Raw genomic sequence first — 22,894 nt, 5'->3', positions numbered from 1 at the left:
TAAAATAATAAACGCTGATAAAGTAGAAAAATAATCAAAGTCGGGCGAAAAATAAGCGGAAAACGCGTGTAACGATATGTATATCTTAGACTCTTTAATTACAATGTTCCAGGGTTAAGACTTTCTCCCATCGTTATCGATTAAATTAATACATTCGTGAAACCCAATTAGTCACTAAAATTCCACTGTCTCACGGAACACCTTCCTCACGCCCATTGCTAAAAAGAAACACCTTTCACACATTATAGAAGCGAAACAACTCCTCGTAAAACCTCAGACACAAGCGAGCGTTATACGATTCTCGGTCCACGCGATTTATTCGCGGCGATGATCACCAAGCTCCCATCGTTACATCTAGAACGATTTTTTACCGCCCTAACAAGAATCGCTATTCGAAAAGAATCGAGAAAATATTCGTAAGTATGTCAACGATCTTTACGAGGTGGATCAATTGATCTTACATTTACTTCGAGGAAATGCATACACTTTCTTTTGGAAGATACGAATCCACAAGTTCTTCAGGTTGAAGGGGAATGAAAAATGCTTGAGGACACGTAGCGCGGCATTGTGTCGCCAGTAACGTGAAACCTTACGAAGCTTATGCTCGCGAGCATAACACGAAGAGTCCTTCGCGTGTAACGCATGGCACGAGTCTCGGGAACGAGCGTGATAAACATGTCAGCGTGACTGGACCCCCTGTAGAGGGCCAGAGAAGAGAACCAAGCGAGTTTGATGCCCCGTTTTACCTGTTCCCTCGAGCTACCCCGCGGACCAGGCGATATCAGACTTACTTTCCAGAGAATTTTCGCTCTCTTCTTAACCGGACTGTTTGCCGAATCCTTTTTTACACCTGTCCGCTCGCTCGTTCGCACAGGCTTCGTTCTCACGGTAGATACGTGTGTAGTTATTTCGAATGGTCGTTAGGCAATTCTTGTTTTTTTTTTTTTTTTTTTTTTTTTTTTTTTTTGCTTTTACCGAGACACACTGCGTCTTTGGACTTTTTGATAATTTTCTCCAGACTCTTATCGTAAAAGTGTGAATTTTGGATGAATATTAACTGACAAGAATCGATCACGCTCAAGTGTCGTTGGCGATTGAACAGAGTGTATAGGTTGTGATATTTAGAATTTTGAAAAACTTTCTAGAGATTTTTATCGAGGAGTGAGAATTCACATGGTAGAACCCCTTCTTTACTATCCCTTTCTTTATGAATATTTGATGATATATTCTTGAGATAATCGTGTGCGTCATAGTGTTTTGACTTCGGTATTTGTCATGGAAGAGTTAATTGTTGCGAAGAGGAGGGTTGACTGGTCGAAGGACGACAGATGGTAACCGTGTCAGTTGTTGCGCCATATTCGCCAAAAATCACCGAATCATTTCCGGCGTCGAGGCGGCTAAAATATCCGACACTCGTCTTGCCTATCATTCTTTCCCAAGTTAACGACTTTAATCGGTCGTTGAAGAGCAGTCAGGCGCCTGGACCTCTCGTAAATTGCAGCTCAGCCGCATTGCGACGGTAACATTTGATCAAGAGCAATTTCAATTGCGCTGGATGAAGTAGTTCCGTCGGCTGAATGCATTTGGTATCAGTCATCAATAATGTAACTGATTTGGAAATACTGTGAATGTTAATAATAATTCATACATAATACAATTATTTACAAAAATCACGTACGATATTTATACAAATTTTCTATACTTCATCCAAGTATTTTTGTCTGCCACTGTATCTTCTTTACGAGGCATCGAAAAATAATAAAAATAGTAAAATTATACAATAATAATATATAGAGGCTACCATGATTTAAATAGTAGAATTTCGTAACACGGTGACTCTCGATCCATTCTAACTACCATTTTCTCTCCTTCTCTCTGGTTTTAAGCGCCACGTCGCAAGATAGATGCTTCCGGGAAACGGAGTAGAGTCAGAATTCAGTCAAAGCACGACTATCTGTATGGTCCAGATGTTCGAGAGTCTTTCAGTCAATGGCCCGTAAACCGGGAGACGACGGAGATAAGCCTTAACAGTGATTCGCTTCCGAGATAACCGCTGCTCGCTTCTAATCCCTCGTGAATACCGACTTAATATTGCTATCTTCGTGGATCCATCGTAAATTCTGCAATGAAAGGGCTCGAATTATTGTTGCGTCTTAGCAACGTTCTAATTGTTCCATTCAAACATTCCAATATTTGCAAAAATCTTTTATATTCCAATGCATCGTTTTAACGAATATATTACGTGTGTTATAGGAGATATTTAAAAATTTCATTAGCTTTATCGATCCATTATAGTTTTTCGATGCAAAAGTTTAAATAATAATTATCGCGATTCAACATGACTGCGCTTGCAAATTCCTTTCTAATATCACGAATCTCAAAATATATATGGAATTTTGTTCGATTATCTCTCCTTTCTGCTCTGTTTCGCGAGTCTTAACATTTGTTGAATATTAATCGTTACGTTGAAACGTCCGGACGAACGTAGAATTGCTAATCAAAAATGATATTTGCATCGTATGAAAAAGCGTAACGACTGATCTCATTAAATATTGTTTTTGTTATTACAAAGTTGTTTCTCAGCCCCTGGACGCACCTCGGCTGCGGATCGGCCATTTTTCAACGGGAGAACTCATTTCGTGCTTATGCACGTGAAATGGAATTAAAACCGTAACAGATCGTAGAATATTAATTGTAAAATATCGCGTATACGTATATGTTGTCGGTTTATGCGTGATATCGTGGTAGAATTTTAAGTAAATTTAATTAAATTCTAGTTGCCGTGGTAATAGCACGTTTTCAACGAAAATGTCATCGATCGACTAGCCTTTCACGCCGCAAGGGAAAATCGTTTTTTACCTGGAAGACCGAATCGTTATATTGGCACATTTTACGGTTTGTAGAAGCTGGCAAGTCGAAAGGCAAAGGATAATTTGATATTTACTCGGTCATTGTCTCCATTACCGTGATTCGAGTAGGGCTTGTCGAACAAGGCGTCATGACCTAAGAAAATATTTAGACGGCGCCTGACCTGACCACGATTCGGCCTACTAATTTCTACGGTGAAGAAGAAAGGTGCCAAGTGGATGACGTTGCAATCCCGATTCACGGAGAAAATTCTCCGTTTCCCATCTGTTTTTCTAAGATGTCAAGATAAATTGCGACAAGGCATCGTCTTTGTTGATCTTCAAAAGCTCATTTTGGAGTTTCCATTTGCTTTGTCGCCTCAGTGTAGTGGTACTTCGGTTGTCTGGATTCGTCACGGAATCACAGGAATTAGAGGGAAACCAATTTTTAAAGAAATTTCATTTATAAAATTTGTCAAGAACGTATTTAGAACGACAAAGAGAGAAACTGGTAGCTCTGGAATCGTTGTACGAGGATAACGTTGATTAAGAATCGGAATAAGAATATTGACTCCATTTCCTAAAAAGAAATTTCGTTTACGAAATTTGTCATAAATGTGTCCGGAATAAAATGAGAAAAATCACGGTACCAGTGTTGGTAAAACGCGTAGTCCTCGAACACGATGTCGCCGCGATAACCTCGGATTTTTTACCACTTTTCAAGGATCCGAATCCACGCCGGTCCATCGTGCTTTCTCCACGCTTAATTTACTGGATCGTAAACTTCGCGGAGCGAAGAAACGCGGTGTACGTACACGAGGAGCATGGCTTCCTTCGTTCGGAGATTTTTCGAAAGGCAAAAAAGTAACCCAATGCCTATCACACTGACACAATTTTCTCATCGTTCAGAGGCACACCGGCACCACGCACACGACATCGCGACGCGTGAGTTATTTACTGCGCGTAAATGAAGATATATCGTAGGGAAATCCTTTTTAACGACCGTCCTTCTTCTGGCTGTTTTGACTCCCCTGGAAACCATTAAACACCGTACGCGCGCGATGGTTCCACGAGGATGCGGTACACGAGGTCCACGTGGATGAAATTATCAGTGGCGATTTAAATCCGATAGTTGTACGACTCAATTTTACAATCGAGACTCGATTAGTGACCGAGCTTGCACGAGGCGCCATCTACTTGATCGATGGTGGATGTCACCATTGCGATTGTCACCATCTCGCGACTTTAATAATTAAGTAAAAAAGAAAGGAATCTGAAAACAAAGTTGTTTATTGACAAATAAAAAGTTTAAACGTGAGCAATGTTTAAGCTATATTTTTTTTACAAAGAGATAAAAGGAAAGTTAAAATAGAGCAGAGTTATAATTTATCATTTAATTTTTTATGATTTGCATTATTCCATTCACATCTTCTATTGGTACAGTTTAATTCTAGATACTTGGAGACTGTTTAAATAATTTGTACACTAAGAGTAAACATTTTTTACAATTGTTAGGGCAAAATTCATATATAAAAGTTCAGGAACTGTATAATAATTAATATCAGGTGCCAATCGTATTTGTTTCATGACGACATTTTTATGAAGTACATAGTACCATTAAACTATCCTCGATATACAAAGGATTAACATCGTGAAACTTCGTTCATTGTTGAAAGAAAGCGAACAAGAAAGAGAAGAAAATGAGAAGTGTAAAACATTCAATTATCCTGTTACAAATCAACGAGCACTTGTCACACGGGACGCGTTCCCCGATGTAATAAAAGCAACGGCGCGAAACAACACGGTCTAAAACGACCGCGAGGAATCACGGCCACCACTCTGGTCAGAAGCGTTCCAAGATCGAGTTCCAATCGTCCCCGTATCAATGATACAAAACCACGTTGAGAGGGAGAGACGTGACTCCCGCTTCCCTCTCGATCGATCATATCGAGTCGGTCGACAACGAAGAATTTCCGTGGTATCACCGGCTGGTCGACTGTTAGCGAAGATCTCCAAGGGGCCGCCGAAAGGAGAGATGATCAGGACAAGCCGTCGTCGCAGCTGTGCTCGCGATGCAGTCGCATAATTTATAGCATCGGCTGGCCCGTGATGCCACAGAGAAACGCGCGTATACACGAAAAACACACAGCCATGATCACGTATATAAACGACGTATACAGAGCGTTTTAAAAAGTTGGGGTCTTTGGAGGAACAACGCCGATCAAAATAAATAAAAGAGTCTTAACAAGCATGGATACAAATATCATTAGCCTTTTATAGGACGTTATAGGACGTTTCCACAAGTGAAGCATTATTAGATCGTTCCATACGACAGAACATTAATTGCACGTAATAATTTTCAAAATATTGTAGTAATTCTTCCTTGAAGTAATTTTCAAATCCTTCGGTATACTTTTTCAATGATTATTATAGTTTCTTCATTTACAGATCTCATTAAAATAATTATGCATTGAGTAATTGCTTCGTTGGTATAGGAAATATCCTGTCCCCTCCTCAAATTCTATATTTATGTTTCCAAAACTCTTCGTTGCTATGTTTTATTTAACGATTTACTCGATAAGGATATAGGTAGCGAACCTAGTGACATTTGTATCCACGTTTATTAAGACTTTTTTGCTGATTTGTACGAACTAAATGCTACCAGTTGATGCCACCGAATGCTCCCTCCAGTTTGAGTCCAACTTTTTGAAATAACCTGTATGAACACGCACGTGTTTCACAGAGGAAGAGAGAAGAGAGAACGTGGTGTTCCTCTGTGTGTGCCGATGAGACACGAAGAAACAGAGAGACGAGAAAGAGAATGGACGAGAAAACGAAGAGGGGGAGGGAAAGGGGAGAGAGAGAGGAACATTAAGATACCGACACTAGCTGGCAGCAGTGATGGGGGAAAGGCGCGGCCTTTCGAAGAGAGGGACACGAGGGACAAGCATTCTTTATGTGTCTTATCGGCCTTATCAAACGGCCGGTAGTGATGTGACTCTGGCCTACTCCCTCCCTCGCCGTGCTTCCAGGCATATTCCTTTCCCCTTTCGCCCCGTTGCTCGTTCCGTCGACCGTTTTATTTACGAGCATCACCGACGAGAAGGGCACGGGGGATCTGGACCAGCCGGGAAACCATCGTTTTCTTTTTTCTTCTTCTCAGGTCTAGCTAGATCGGTTCGAACAACTTGATCATCTTTCCGAGTCTTTTGATTAATCTATCGACTTCGATTTTTATATACGATATATCGTGGATATTAAAATTGCCGTAAAGTTTAGGGGGTTGATAAGAATCGTTTCACATCACGTAATAGGAATTTAGTACTTGCTAAAATTCTATAAGCGCTTGTCTCGGATCGATATTGACAGAAGGGAGAGGTTTTCACTGCTACAACACTAGAAACCAACAATTTACCAAACAATGGCTACTTTATTGAAATTCAATCTCCTTTAGACGCTCGTTTCGCGGTTCATGGGCCATCAAGACGAGCACGGGTCTCGTTGTTCGTCGTCCGAAAAAGGCACCTCCGCTTCATTCCTCCCGTAGAAACACGATCCATAAATCAACGGGGAGAGAGTGCGTATCGGTGTCCGGACAACGCGGTTTATTCGCCGCGGGTCTAGATTATTTATCACTTTTGCATCGATGCAGCCCTCTCTGGCACGTCACCGTTAATGCAACCGTCCATACGTTTACATTGTCGAGAGCGTGGCAAAAGCGTCGTCACTCCTACGTGACGTTGTATGCATGTACCTATACTATCAGGAGAAGAGAAGAAGAAAAGACGAGAAGAGTCGCGACCTAACCCTCTTCACTCTCGAGGGGCTGTAGCCGAAGCTGGCATCTGATTGATATACGGACTGTTAAGTGTTTGCAATAACCGACGTTTATATCCACCTCTAATACATCCAGCCATAAATAACCGGCCACTTCGAAGCCTGCACGCGGCACGAACCCGCGACCATCTCCGTCCAGGAGGCTGAAAAGGGAACGAGCTGATTCGCGAGCTGCCTCGAGGTGAGACGTTGACCAGAAGTCCGCTTTTTGGAGGTATGACGGTGTTTGGGATGTCGATAACCTGTCCTGAATTTCGACTGCTAACTGCGATACACTTTCGATACACGGTGTTTGATTTTTCCTTAGAAATTCGCCATTATCGCCAAAAGGAAGAATTCTCTTTAGTAAGATTACCAATATCGCGAGTATTATCAAAATCATGGTCATAAATCTTCTACGAGATAAGAACATATCCGATACATCAGTTTTCCATTTCAATATCCACGAACTTTTATTAAGCCAAGAAGAACTCTGTCGAGGAAGATACCGATCAAAATCATCGCCATAAATCTTCCACCAAACAAGAAGAAACTTCAAATAACTAATTTTCGTTTCAATATCAGCAAACTACTATTGTATCCAAATACCAAAAAGATAAAATAATTTAGAACAAGGAAATGGTAAACTAGCTGACACATCAGGAGCAATACAGTGAGCACATTTTGGTTACTTTGTGCGAAACCAGCCGCTTATCCATTACACGCTCGGTATGCCGTCACGCCCTTTTGTGCCCTTCGTGCCATTTAATCCGTCTCTAAGAGATCCTCTGCGGAGGGAACACCTGCAATTTTACGATCCAGGTGTCGTCCACGGCTTAAACTCTTCGAAATTTGCTAAATCCTGTCCCTTAAGCGCCCTCATCGACGCGTCCAATACATCGTTTTGTCGCCGAAACAGCATACCACCTCCGACATGGTTCGACACAATGCCGCGTCATTAGCAACTAATAGACGGCGTTAAATAGGATTTAAGGAAAACGAACGACCATCCAGATATTCTTTCCTTACAATTCTTTCCTCATCTGTGACTCGTATCATTTATTCGTGATTCTACAGTTGCCCTTAAACGTTCCGAGAATGGAGGCAAATTGGCAATTTGCCCTTTAAATTCTCAGTATTATTCGATGGAAAATTGTCAACTATATTCTAGATAAACCAAATATATAAATTCTCTGTGCCTTTAAAGTTTGCAGAGCGTAATTTATTTAATTTTCTTTTAATATTTATAACAACATTAAGGTTTTACAAATAGATGGAAAATAGGGGAATGTTTAGAAAATATGGGCAAATTTTAGGTATATTCTAAACAAAGTATAAGCACCGTGTTCCTTGCACTTTCAAAAATCCCAAGTACCAGTCCGAAATCGTCATCGGATTTTCCTAGAGCATTTTGACGTTTTATCAATCACGAGCTGCCAGAGCTGTCGCTTTCATTAGGCCGCAAGTTGCACGGCTTTTTCTGGCTTGATGGATGAATTCTGGAAGTCTGTAACACGAGACCGTGGCTCGGGGGTGGGAATACCGCGCGTCACTCCGCGCATAGGGGCTGATCGCGTTGTTTATGAGATTTTTATGGAGACGACACGCTCTACACGCACATACGTATGGAAAAACGTGCACCCTCCCGCGATAAACCGGATAATAAAATGTCCAGCAATCAGCAAGCCCCGATTTTTTCCATCCTCCCTTTCTTTCTCTTTTCCTCTCGAGTATTCATAATTAGAGAACCGTGAATTTTCTTTCTCTACCCCTCGAGAAAGATCCTCGATGATCGATCATTTTTTCTACAAACCTGTTGAATTCGTTCCAATCATATACGCGTTTTAGTACACCACAGTTAGATAGTTAGGTTGTTAATCGTTAGCCTTATCAGAGGTTTAGCTCGTTTTCTTAATTTATAGCTGCATGAAATTAAGAGGGCGATAAAATAATTCCCAAGGATTAATTGTATAATAGCTTTTCGCGAATTGATCAATCGTATTAGATACACGCGATAGCATTTCATGTTTTAATTGAGAATTCTCGTACGTTTATGAACCGCTTTGATAGCATCGTGTCTAATACTCTTGGAGACCATTTGCAATTAGGAGCAATATTTACGACGTCTATTAAGAAACGTGACTAGTCGAACATTTAAGATAGTATCTTATATTAAACAATTCAAGATTTATTAATATAGCTATTTTCTAGTGGAAGACAATTGTTTCTTTATAAGGTACATCGAACGGTTATTCCAAGAAGTATCGATTCAAAAATAATGTATTGCTCCTGACGATGCTACTTCATTTTATATCAAACGTTGCCATTTTTATTATTTTCACATGATAATGATCCCCCGTATTTCTATTCTCTCGTATGGCAAATTGCTATTCATTCTTCTCTCTCTGTCTTTTTTTTTTTTTTTTTTTTTTTTTTGGGAAGAAGTAAGAGAAATGGCGTAATCAGGGTAATGGTGACTAGTATGCTTTGGAAGCGGTTCCCACAATAAAAGGCACACGTGAGCTCGTTGTGGGGTATGGGACGTAGCTTTTTTTTTTACGGGGTATCCCTTACACGTCGGATCGACTCTCGTCAACGTCTCGTATTGCTTAGCACGGAGGATTAAACCGTCAAGCTGTTGAACGCGCGACTTCGAACAGACATGCTTCGTCAAATTTTCGACGTTACGTCCCCTTCATTTCGTAAAAAGAGTTCGGGATTAGTATGATTAAACTCTCATACGAAGGATAATACAGGGATATACCGTCAATTAGCAGGATTAAATATTTTGTTTTGATAGTTTATCCAATGTTTCCACCAGAATATTACAATTATTTAAAAAATCTATTTATCTAAACAAGTTACGATACAGGAAGTCCGTACTTGAGCAAGAAAATCGTAGAATGACTTTACAGTTACAAACTCCACTCCTAATATATATATCGATCCAACAAGAATTCACAGGAATCAACAAAACACGATTAAGACCAACAAAAAATTCTAAAACAATTTTAGAGAATCAAATTCAAAACTCGTGATCGATGAATAAAAAGCGATCGATCCCAAATGACTATTTTTCGGAGTGTCGGCATCTATAAGGACTGACAGGAGTCAGTCAAATACAATGAAAAATCAACAAAAAAATACAACAACAGTTCTAAAGATTAAAATGCGCATTTCTCCACCAAATCCAAAGATCGAAGAAGGGAAATCTTTATAGCTCTCGAAAGCATGATTAATAAGGTAAAAAAGAAATCAATTCCAAATCACTATTCTCCAAAGTCCACTTCAACAAGGACTCGCAGGAGGCAGTCAAATAATCCCCCGTGCCGAATTTCAAAGCCTATAGGTACTCTCTCTCTCTCTCTCTCTCTCTATCTGACTATATAACATCGCGCAAGTGGAGACTCGAAAAATCTGACGTGTCCCGAATCTCGCTTAATTAATAGCCTTATAGGAGCGTGAGGGGCGCCGTGTTGCCCGAAGGACCCTCTGCGCGTTGCTCGCAGGACTGGTCTGCAAATGGGGGCACGTGCAGGCCACGTGTCGGTAAGAGGATATCCGTCCGTGCTACCCTAAGCGACCGCCTTCGAGGGAAAAAGACGGAACGAGGGGGCACTGGCTTCGTTCGTTCGCTGGTCTCAGGTGCTTTCTGCCTCCTTCTTCGTCTTCGGTTTGCGGCGTTCCTCTTCTTCAACGTGCGCGCACCGTGTAATCCCGGACAGGGGGAGAATGGGCCGAAAATAAAAGAAGGGAGCCACTCGTGTTGCCGCCGCTTCGATGCTCTCGCGCATGTACGCGGGACCGACGATCCTCCGTCGAGTCCGATTTTTAGAGCTTGATTGATTTTTTGAGATGACCTGGCGATGCTTGGTTGACGATAGCTACGATGATTATAACAGAATATTCGAGAGATTATAGCCGCGAATGGATCGTTAGAACGAATTGTATCGCGGCCGATGTCCTGTTTGCTGCTTTCCAGTGATCGCAATTAAAGGTAGTTGGTAATTTGGAAAAATTCGAGTGTTATTAATTAAATTTGTTCATAGCGTATTATAAGAGAAACACCGACAAATACAGAGTGTCGCAGGGTTTAGCAGCTAAACTTTGTCGATATATTCTACAGGCATAATCCAGGAAAAAATGCAATTGAAAGTTAATAGAAAGTTTTATTCAAAAGTTACGATAAAAATATAACATAAGAGAACAATAAATGGTTCGGAAACTTCAAATCGATGATCATCGATGTTTATAACGCTAAACTCCAACATCGTAAATTTACCAACGATTCCTCTGTTTGTTTATCTACACAGATTGAGCCTAACTCGCAAACTTGAACACGCCGCGCACGCCTACAACTATTCAAATTTCATGACCAACGATTCGATATACCCAACCGACAACTGGAAAACCTCCAGCGAACAAAGGATACTTTCTACTTTTCAAAGACGGACTGACCACTTTGAAGAATCGACGAGAAATCCTGTAATCCCTGCGGTGTTCATTGATCAGCACGCGTTTCCCATCTACCTCTATGCTCGTACAACGACGTGGATTTCCGCCAACACACAATGACGGCGAAACATTTTTCAGCAGGCCCAGGAGAGACCGACGAACGAAGAAATAGGCCCTTCTTTCATTGTAACGTGGTTGTCGAACGTGCTCGTGTAACCAGTCCGGTTTTGGTCATTCATCGTTCTCCGGTGACTCTGTGCTAGGCTTGGACGCGTGCTTGTGGGCGAGACACGATCCACGACAATGCGCACAATGAGCACGGGGTGGACCGTTTAGGGCTGCATCCCCTCGAGCTTTGTGAAAAACGGCCGCCCCCGATCGAAATTGCCGCATTTCTCGGGCCTTGCTCTCCTTTATGATCTCTCTATCCTGGTGCACCCCGGGTTACCCTCTCTCGTGTTGTTTCCTTGTCGCCGGCTGAGTCTCGTGCTGAGATCGGACGGTCTCGTTAGCGCTGTTTAACTCTCGTTCTCTGACCATTCGATCTTTGTTTGGCTTTCGTCCACAAACTGAAGTAAATAAATAGATCTTCTATAGGGTTATTAGGTAGTTTTAAGTTGTATTTGTAGAAATTGTAATTTGAAAGTTGGAAATGTTGTCAGTTTGTCGTCAAACACAGAGGCCTGGTGTGTCTAATTCTTTGTAGGAAAGTCTTCTTTCACTTCGTAGGTCTTTTTGGTGTTACGTATAATGCGTAAGTGAAGGGATTTTCCATACTACTCTTCGTCGATTCGTGTATTAAACATTTATTTCAATAAAAGCCATACTAACGACATACAACAATATGTACAACGTTCGGTGTACGCAAAGTTGAACATTCGAAATATTCTTCGGTAGAAATAAAAATTTGGTGGAAAGAAATTCAAGGATGAAATCTTAGTTGTCCACGAACAACTGAAAATTTGTGAATCTTCTATTCAGACAGCAATTATTAATTTTTTTGAACCAGCGATACCTATTTCCTATTTCGTCTCTGCCGTCATTTCCTCTTAGAATTCGAAACAAGAATGCGAAAAGCGCGTCAGCGAACGACACAATGCTATTCGCTCTTGCGAGCACGCTTAGAATTGGAAAAAAGGCCGAGGGGTTGAAGGGGCTTGGTTTCAGCTCAGCCGCGGTCTTTGACTCTACCTGGTATATGCATATATCCAGAAGAAAATGTCGACGCGGCAGAAGAGGAAGCGGAAGGGTTGCGCGGCGTCGTCCGCCAGCTGGAAACGCGGATTCCGGGTCAAAGAGTGGAAAGCTTTCCTATTTCGTTCGCGTGCCAACGTTGCACGTTGTTTTCACTGAAAAATCCACTTTCACGAACGCGAGCTGAAGGAAACGCTTGGGCTGTTCGTTTCGAGCACCGCTTTTTCTTTCTCTTTTTTCATTTCTTTCTTGATCCCTCTTGCTTGCTTTTATTCTACGCGGGTTGTTCGCCTTTTCTTCAACGACGGCCTCCCCGAGCACACGAACCTCTGTCCATGGAAACAGAAGTCGCGAAACGGATTTTCACGACGAGAGATCGCGTTGCGCCTCGCTCGTTTCCCACCGATTATGCTACTCACGAGCTTTCGTGCTCGTTGAATATTTCGACGTGAATCACCGTCGAAACCGTTTCCTCCGACTCACAGAACGAAAACAGACGTCGTCACAAGCAAAAGTTGGTCAAGGTTCGCCGTTCGTCTTTGATTCTCTTCTGTTTCTACCTGCCGTTGCAACGAACAATGAAACGCGTGTATAATGCTGCACTGTTTTCGCGACTTTGCCTTTGAGACGTTTTTCTGTGATTATGCGACATTTACAAGCTTTCTTTTTATATTCTCTGGATATAGAAGCTTAATCCTGCGAATAGCGCTGCTGTTCGAGCGAGTAACATCATGTTAAATTCATGTTTCGATACTTATCAAAATCTTTTGTCCAGAAGATGATCATTATACATACATCTGTATGTAACAAGCCAACAATGTTACAATTCTAATTATAAATTTGTATGTAAATACATAAATTTATGCTGGACGTTATGTACTATAAATATTCTAAATGTGTATACCAACGACAGAATTAAAGAAAAGAATAAAGATTCAAGACCACGAAATATAGCGATCATTATTTTTACCAGTCCTAGCACTCGCCATCCCTTCTTTTCCTAAACAAGTCGTTACAACGTTCATTGCAGAATATCGATAACACCATTACGTCTTAACACGAGCCACCATGGTGATCGGTCAATTTATTCGCAAACGTAACAAATAAACCAGTAGGGGATTTCTCGGAACGCGTTCTAACGCTCCATGGAGACGCGGTATTGTGAACCTATCAATGAACGAACACAAATTTTAACAGTTCATCCGGTTACGTTGATCCGGAAGGTATAAGCGGTTTCACGGCACGACCCCCGAAATGCAAGGTTTCCTCGAGCTTCTATAGGGCTTTCGTGGGTCTCGTCGAGTCCCACTCATGGGGGGTTCTCAACGGGCGGGGCCCCGTTCCCTGCGGGGCGCCGCTCTTTATTGTACCGTCACTGCGTGTTTAGTACTCACGCGTCAAGTTAACAGCACCCCTCCCCTTCTCACCTTTCTTTCTTTTCTTTTGTCTCTTTCGTTTCTATATTTTTTCGACCATCTCTTTTCCTGTATTCCGCGTTTCAACTACCACGGCTTCTCTATTGCGATCAAGAATTTCTCAGAGGCTTCCAATAATCGCCAACTGTTTCTTTATACCGTTAAATACGGTCTCTGGTTTGTATGTTTTTGTTATACGTTACTTGGACTGATTGAAAAAGAGCCTGGGAAGGTTAAAGGAATTTTTACAAGATTTTTCTTATAGGGGTAGTTTAGAAGAGGGTTGGCTTCGGTTAATCGGTCTAGTTCTTCGATATTGAGATTATGCGAGTACCTTAAAAGAGAAACAGATCGATGCTTTTAGTTCTAGGATATTTCTACATTTGATTATCCCTTACCTATATAATTTAATGACTAGTATTTAATTTCTTAAAAGTAACCATAAATTACACAGTAAATTTAAATTTTAGTAGGTAAAACCGTCTATTACTGTCGCATGTTTTTCAATCTGTGAAGTTGAGTTGGTGAAAGCTAGGAATAGAAATGTGAATTTTCATGATTCACTGTTTTGCGAGATTTGATGGGTTGTTTAAAGAACACTTTTGTCTTAAGCCGAATGCCGACCACTTGTTTTTGTGAAAAGCGTCTCGTTAGTTGGTTCTATTAAAATTTAACAGGCACGATTCTTCTGTAATTAAAGCTTAGAACTGATCGTTACAGTACAGATTCGTTTTACTACTTAAATAGCATATTGACATATCTATCATAATATGCAATCCTATAAATTCTTGCATATTTTAATTTCTCATTAGCGCATTTACATCTTTATTCATAAGTAATGATGGAAATCAGAAGCAGTAAAATCTAACGAATAAGATAGATGTAGCGATAAATTATACTTTAATTCGTTGATTTTTGCTATGAAAAGAATATTTTTATAAAGGAGTGTATTATTTTGGCGGAAGATTAATCTTAGTCCTCCGTGTCGTAGTTGTCCACATGAATAACGAAAATCGTTCATAAACTGCTACTGGATTAAGTTATAAATTGATCGTTTCGATTACGTTGATAGTTCTAATGTTAAATGCACGATCCTAATAGCACGGTCATTCTCGCACAATTACGGAACAGTCAGACGACATGCCGGACGAACGGACCATCGGCGACATATTCGCGAATTCCATCACTCGACGACGTTATCTGCGGCAACAGCAGCGGTTTCCGTCTACGTTGCAGACGAAACCGGTTCCTTTTTATGACGGAATATCGGACGGACGGTCGTCGTTCGGTTTCAGCTGGTCGCTCGTCCTGTCTCTTCTCTCTTTCTCTCTCTTTCTTTTCTCCTATCTGACCACGTCTGTGTTAGCCTGTTCCATCGCTGAAACCTGTCGTTTTTTCAGAGAGACGCAACACCGCGAGCAGGAGGAAGGAGGCATTGAGCTCGAGCCAGAAGGAAATACGATGAAAAGCAAACGGTTTTTCTTGTATTTTTCGTTTGAGATTGACTCTCTCGGAAGAATCCGGGTTAAGAGACTTGTAGCATGAACCGATAATCGATGCGGTGGAAATTGGGCGAAATATATTACTAGAAGGTTTAAGTTTCATATTAGTGAAGGAAATTTCAAATAGTTTCATGCTTGGCTATACATATATACCGGGTCGGTAGTTCTCGTATTAAGGAGACAACGATAAAAATGTTTCTTCTGTAATTATACCGTCACGTAGATACACGTACTTCCGGTTCGTGGTCAAAGGTGAGGTCTGTAACACTCGTATAGTCACAAAACTTTCACACTTCTAGTTTTTTCCGCTTTCTATTAAGACATTATGCTTAATCTGCGTAAAAGATCACGAAGAATACTACTAAATTCACTTTTTTTTTTTTTTTTTGAAACACCAAGTATGAGTCATACATAACTTAAAAAAAATGATACTCTCCCTATGAAAAGTTTTATTCGAAGTAACAATGTTTACTCGAATGCACTTGTTGTTTCGTTTCGTTTCTTAAAGCTTTCTGTTAAAAGGTACAAACTTGAAAATACGATAGTTGCTTCGATAACGTCGTCTAAAATCTAAACAAAATAATCGAATCGATGAGTCATATATGTCAGTGAAAGTGTTGAACACTAAAAGGATTGACGTATCAAATGGGAAAACAAAGGACACGATGTATCTATCGTAGACACCACTTCGACACAAGACGATTATTGCGTAGCGACAGGAAAATCTCGACCAGAAAGTTCCAGGTGGCGAATATAATGACGAACAATGCTATGTAGAAAAGACATCGACACGGGGCAAAAAGACGAAGGCCGCCAGTGTCCGTCGAATCGACTTTTCAAAGAGCGAAATACAAAAAAGAACCGAGACCTTCCGAAGATTGCGGAAAGCCGGATGCAACCGGTCGCTGCATTTGACTTGTGAATTCCTCTCGAATTTTTCGATGGAATCGCGCTGTACGTTTTTCAAAACGCGCCCTTTTGTGGCGACATGCATTCGTGATGAAAAAATTGTAGTTAAACGACAATCGCGGTTAAAGGCGTCGCGTGACGAAAGGCAACGTGTAAATTGGTTGTTCATGCAAATGCCAGATGGTTGAGAGGATCGTCGGGCGAACAATTACGACATCTTTCTTCGTCTCGGAATATACTCAAAACGAGGGTAATGGCAGTGTGGACAGCCAACTTTCAATTTTGACATGAAAACGAGGTGTCTAGGGTTTTCAGGTGTTTAAGGTACTTCTAACGCTTCGATCTTGGCCACTTCCTCTTGGATAATGGATTCCTTGACAGCAGAAACTTACTTTTTACATCTTACTTTGATTCAATACAGCCGCGGAATAAGTTATTAGAAACTAGTAAATTAGCGAAATATTTACACGAAGTTATCATTCTTTACGATCCAACATTATTATCTCTTTCACGGGAACAATCATTCGATCGACAACGAACGTTCACAATTTCCATTCCTACATCCCCGATACATTCATTTCCGCGGTGACATAACAAAACGGCAAAGAACCCAGCCGTCCGAGGCACCAATTTAAAGCGTCTGTTCTACGAAACCACATATACGTAGAAGGCTACGCCACTGTGTACCGCAACGGAGCCGCTGTTCTCTCGCGCAGACGGTTCTCTGGAGCAGGAGCGCGGCGTGGAGCAAAGTAGCCGTGATGTTCGAGACAAGGTCTGCCCAGACAGAATTGCGGAACAGACAAGGAAAGACAGTATCGAGTTTCGTGTAGGGGTGTGGCCTGTCGTTCCACTGCCGACCTGGGAGGGGGTGCCAGTAGGCGGTTCTTCGTAGAATCGTGTCCGCCCCACCTTGTGACGCGGTGGTTTTCACGGTTCCACCGCGATGCGGCGCTGCCTCTGGCTGGAACCAGTTGCAGCTGTGCCGGTTCCCTCACTCCGCATCGCGGCTTCGGCTCGGTAGACGGGTCTGTATTTACCGTGGCGCAGCGTGCTCGCGCGAATCTCGTTTTCTGGCGTCGTTCCTCTCGACGTGTCGTCGCCGTGGCCGTGGTCGTGGTCGTTGGATCTCGTCGTTCCTTTGTACCACACGGGGCACATGCGCCATGAAACGTGTCTGACGCGTGTCCGGTCGTCCCCTCGAAGGAGCACGAACCGAGATCGATCACCAAGCTGTCGATGCTCCAAGGACACCAGGACGGTGGTAGTATTCGAGTGCAGGTGCGCGGACTAGCCGGGTGTTACTTCGTCGCGCGTTTCTCCGACTACCCTAGTGTTTGTGAACCATTTGGTTCGATATGGAACCAGGAATTCCGCGACAAGGTTCTAGGACTGCGCCCCGTCGCCCCAACTCGTCGCGTCGATGAACGACTGTCCGTTGCGTACATAGTAGTGATTGTGTATCAGTGAGGGGTATACTTTCTTCTCCGTAACGTGGGTAACGTGACTGTCTGCTCGGTGTTTCCGTACCGTTACACCGTGTCTTCGCTTTTAATAGAGCGGAATTAGCTGCTGGATTCTCGGAGTGATTCTTTTTCAGCGAAATGTGCCCGCGAGGGCGCGCGCTACCCATTCGCCAGACAACGATTATCAATTCTCTCCTGGACTTTTCTTTCGTATTCGATATATATAAATATTGATACAAGTCCGGGGAAAAGAGCAGCGCGGAGGTGCCAGTGACGTTTTTGAGTGCGGAAAAGATCACCGAACCAAGGAAAGTAGAGGGTGAAGCGAGCTTGACAGTGGTGGAGAAAGAAGAAGAGGAGGCAAAAGAAGAGAACCTGCGCAGCGGACGCCATCTCCGCGTTATCGGCAAGCGGATCCCCCGGGACTCCCCCCCAAGCAGCTTCGGCGTCGCGCACCCTCGGCGGGAACTACCCCGCGACAGCAGCCACCCTGATGGGAGTGTATGAGGAGCGCGCCCCTCCTACCACCGGCATGCACTGGGTGAGTGTCATCCCTCTATTCCCTCGGTTCTTTGCTTATTGGCCGTGTACGCACCACGAAACCGTCGAGAGGGGTTCCCGGTCCTTTGTCACGCAGGCCTCGATGATCCGTCGATGATGATCCTTACCTCGACCCTTTGATCTCCACCGAGTTTGCAACTCTTGCAACTTGACACTTGCACCTGGAGCAGAACTTTTTTTAGAATGTTACAAGAGGGAAGGGGGGTCGCAATTTGCTTCTTTGGTTGCTTTCGAGCGACCTACATTCCGGAATTATTACATTTTCGGGAGTTGTAACAGACATTTTTCAATAATTCTTATTACGTTTATCAGGTTTCTATTAATTAGGTTTCTTTCGACTGACCGAAATTCTGCAATTAGAGTCGTATTTTCCGCGAGTTGGAATGGGTGCTTTTAAATAGTTTTATCCCACAAAGTTGAAAATTCTAGATTTCTATCAACGTACTGGCGATACGATAATCTTTTTCTTCCAAATATCACAGTTTACCTTCTAAGTTTCTGTCAATTCCCGTATGACAGTTTTTTTTTTTTTATGAAAAACAGATTAATTCGCGTCTTAGGATCGCTCGAAACCTTTCCAATCTTGAAGATTCTAAATTCTCAGGCTCGACAAACTAATTAAAACGTCGCGTTGCGAGGGATAAGGGAGCCGCTGGATGGCGGCTGTCGGTGTCCGGTTGTAGCTGTTAATGGAAACAAATCCTAGCTGGATAATTCGATCCAACGATTTTATTGCCGGCGATTCCGGTAATTGGAATATTGCTGGGCGAACGAGTCGCCGACGAGCTCCGACGCTTATCGGCGACGCAACGGTTGATATATTCGCCGGCCGTGGCGCGGAACGGGTTTCAGGGATTCGCGACGACGTTGTAGATCGCCGCCGACAGAAAAAACCCCGTCTCGACGACAGACCTGCGTGCGTACACGAACCACGGGTTTGACGGATCGCCACGAAGTTTGCGAATTTTTCGGGTGTCACCGGTGTAATGGATCGCGACACGCGAACCCGAGTCGCACCCCCGATTTGTTAATTGATTCCCCTGGCTGAAAGGGGTTGCAGATTTCGATCGGTTAAAAGGTATACATTTTTCTTTCTCCTTGTCATTGTTCGAGAAGGGTTGATACTCTTTAGACAGAGATTTTTCTTTGGTCCATTGCTGAAAACGATTACCATTTTTAGTAGATCGAAGCGAAATGTTAAACGCTCATCTCGTTTCTTTATACTTTTTATACGATACTATTTAATCCTGTTGCGTTCTTTGGGTTATTCTCGTTTTATTAATTTTTCTTATTTTCCGTGGATTTTCATTGAATTTTTTTTATAAAAGGAGATTCTTACGTTTCTTTACGTTTATTTCGTTTCTTTTGACGTTTTTTCTTTTGAGTTATTTCTTGGTTGGTCATGCTTTTCGAGAAAATCCTGTACGTATACTCGTGTTTTAGCAACGCAAGTTAATTTTCCAAAGAGAAATCGAAATTCCTCTGCTTCGTGATATTTACTACGAACGTTTCACGAAACCGTTTTGGTCATGAAGGAAATCATGTCGGATTAAACGGTGGAACGTGGATGCTCGTGATTTTTAGCGGCGACGTTCGTTTTCCATTGCACGATGGTTCGAACGGTGTCGAGCAATGTACGATCAGCGAAACCGGCGTTCATCTTCAAGGAATGTTAATTCCGTTTTAAACGACCGTTGAATGGCTGTGCCGTTAACGGGTACACCTTGTAAACAAACGTAATTGATTGTTCGGTGTCACCACGATGGTCGCTAATTGAACCGATGCATTAACTCGTGGCTACGCCGACGAAACGAGCTGGATGTAAAACGCATGCCATCGCTTACCAATTCTTCTCTTTTCCCTTTATTTTCGCTGATTCCACCGAAATTGAGTGTTAATCGATATAAACCGTTTCGAACGAGAGTTCGAACGACTTTCATTATTTTCGTTCTCTTTCGTTCGATTAACTTGTGTTCGTGGAAAGTTTTCTCAGAATTAATTTCCGATCTTTTTAAGTTACTTTCTTGTATCGTTTTAATATACATACATATTTGGAAATATTTTAGTAATAAAGTAAGAAATTAATACATATCGTAGAAATTGAATATAAATTACTTTTTAATGTAGATCGATAATGTATAGTCGTCGAAAAAGATTGACTTCCATTTTTTATCAAATTATATTAACGCTGCAACATACGTTATATTAAGATCTATTTGCTTTTTTGTTTGTCTCGTGATAAACATTATGTTAATTCCATATACCTTATGTTAATTTTATATTCTTACTTTGTTCAGAGTCCGTATAAGTACTCGGAAATTGTTATTACATCAGAACGCGAATTTTTTAAATTATACGTATCGTTCCTCCTTTTCACGCTCCTATATCTACCTACAAAAAGCTATTATAAAAATCCACCAAAAGTTCCACGAGAATTTTCTCAAACAAAACTATCTCTCCATTATTCACGGAATTATTCACGACGAAGTACATTTCGTTATCTTTCTGATCATTCCCGTAAACCATATTTCACGGTGTCGTGTGTTGTTGTTTCTTCTTTGTTCTTTTCTAAAGAACATACAAGTTTTCAAATCGCGTCATTCACAATTATTCTGTAATTTTCATTCGTTTCATTTGACGGCTATTCTTCGAAATTTTTACAACGAAAACCATTGAAAGAAACACGGCGTAAATAATTTGTTTACCAAAGAATCAGTGGTTGATTAAAGCGTATCGTATAAGAGGCGCCGTGCGTTAAATGTCCCAATCTTCTTATAGCGACGCGATTATTTTATCGCATGAAACGCAAAACGGGGCGCGGGAATGGCGCGCCGTTTTCGTGGCGGCGACGAGCGACCAGCGCAATTGAATCACACGAAAGACTAACTGATCGTCTCAACCGAGACGTTAATCGTTTAGTTTTTGCCGAGTTGACGCGTTTATCGTACATCGATTACACATTTTTTGCGTATTTATGAAAAATTTAATCGTATATTCCATTACCTGTCAAAATAAAAGATCGTTACAGAAAACAGAGTCGATCAGTTTGGCATTCGACTGGCTTAATTTTCTCTGTTTCTTCGTTGCGCAACCCCGAGATTTTCCTACGCTCCTTTGTGACCGCGCGCACGGTCGAATAATTCATCTCGCGACAGGGGCCGCGACTGCGGTGAAAATAAATAACAATTTCCGCGACAACTGCGTGAATTACGAGTTCGGGTCTGCGACGGATTTTTCAGACGTTTTATACGCTTGACGGGAGTTATTCGTCGGGTTGAGCAGACATTCTTGTTACCGGAACAATGTCGACTTCGTGGTTAGAGGTGGTTTTAAGACAGAGTTGCATTATAACGTGATTGAATGATAGTCGAGCCGAAACTTGCAAGTTACAGAACGTTCTCTTTCATATCACGATTAACGTTACGCTCTTTGGTAATCTTTGACACAAATTTTCCTACTATTAAAATATTTCTTAAATTTAAGGAGAACACGATACGATCGTTAATACGTCAAAGTTTCTTTTAAAACATTTAAAACTCCTTGTACGTTGTTGAAATCTAAGTGATGATATAAGAATCTAAAATCTGAAGCAATGTTAAGATAATTAAGATCGGAGGAATTAAAGGGGAAGCTTAATAATCGCGAATGTTTCGAAGATTGCGGATTTTAAGAGTGAAAATTACATCTTCTTCCCTATCGAACTCAGTTTCTCGATGTTACCCTTCCACCTATATATTTCCTCCTACTGGCGTAATTCGACAGGAATCTTCTTCCGAAAGCTCAAAAGACATCGACGTTAATTCATTTTACGTCTGCTGTGAATTTCCTGAAAGCAACCTGCGCTTAAACCGTTCCACATTCTCTTTCTCGGCATCGATTCCTTTCAGACCTTCTCAAACTATTGCAAACCTTCGTTCAAATCATCGAGACAACTATGTACATATATAATCATTAAACCATTGTTCGAAGACCGATGTTCAAAGCAAAATAATCATTATGATGTACACATTGTGATATGACATAAATAGTCATTATGATAATACGATTAGTATCGTTATCAAAATATGAATTTACATAAACATCCGTGGCGTACGTAAGTGGTGATTCGATAAACAAGCTTTCATCGATTCTGACCTATAGTCGGTCGATCGAAATCCAATGGTTGAAAATGATATTGGTGGAACGCATCTAATCAGCGTCACACGGATTTGGCGTCGTTTAGTCTGTGGACGCTTTCGATCTTTTTCTATGCACGCAGCCGGACAGCAGCGTGCGTCAGCATGGAGCCGGCCGAAGAGAGTGTGATTATTGTAACTTCGATGAGATAAGCGCGACGTGGCACGAACGTGTCTGTCCGTGATAGTGGTCCGTTTGTGTCGAGCGTAATTTATTGGCCGGGCCTGTTGAGATATATCCGCCACGGAGCGGCGGCGGTCATCGCGGGACGAACGTTTAATAAATCCGCGCCTCGCTCCATCTTTTGTCGTTTATTTAGGTAGGGACCGCGGGCGATATGCTTTTGCCTATCGTGGCTCGTGAAACTGTCCTCCAGAGTGACACGTTCGTCTCTTGGCAAAAATTTGCCGTTTCTTCCGCGTTTCTTTAACTTTTTGGCGAAATTCGAGCAAACGGAATTGCTCGTAATTCTGTTTCGTGATCGCGCTTTAAACGTTTAATACTTCTCAAATATTTTGTTCACAATTGATTATATAGAAAAACGTTATAAAGGA

General features: G+C 41.8%; 1 protein-coding gene across 2 annotated transcripts in view; it reads left to right on the top strand.

Moving 5' to 3' along the window:
- Positions 1–17,113: 17,113 nt before the first annotated feature.
- Positions 17,114–22,894, top strand: part of LOC139996007 (protein apterous-like) — a 53,846-nt gene continuing 48,065 nt past the window's right edge. Inside the window, exon 1 of one of the 2 annotated variants that reach the window (XM_072019974.1) lies at positions 17,114–18,144. In XM_072019974.1, coding sequence (XP_071876075.1) covers positions 18,097–18,144 — 48 coding nt within the window. In that variant the 5' untranslated portion in view covers positions 17,114–18,096. The remainder of the gene's footprint in view (positions 18,145–22,894) is intronic. The other variant, XM_072019975.1, reaches the window with a different exon arrangement.

Source organism: Bombus fervidus, chromosome 17, assembly GCF_041682495.2.
Source record: "Bombus fervidus isolate BK054 chromosome 17, iyBomFerv1, whole genome shotgun sequence".
Lineage (NCBI taxonomy): Eukaryota > Metazoa > Arthropoda > Insecta > Hymenoptera > Apidae > Bombus > Bombus fervidus.
Note: the sequence above shows the minus strand (reverse complement) of the source record. Positions and strands in the feature narration are given on the sequence as shown.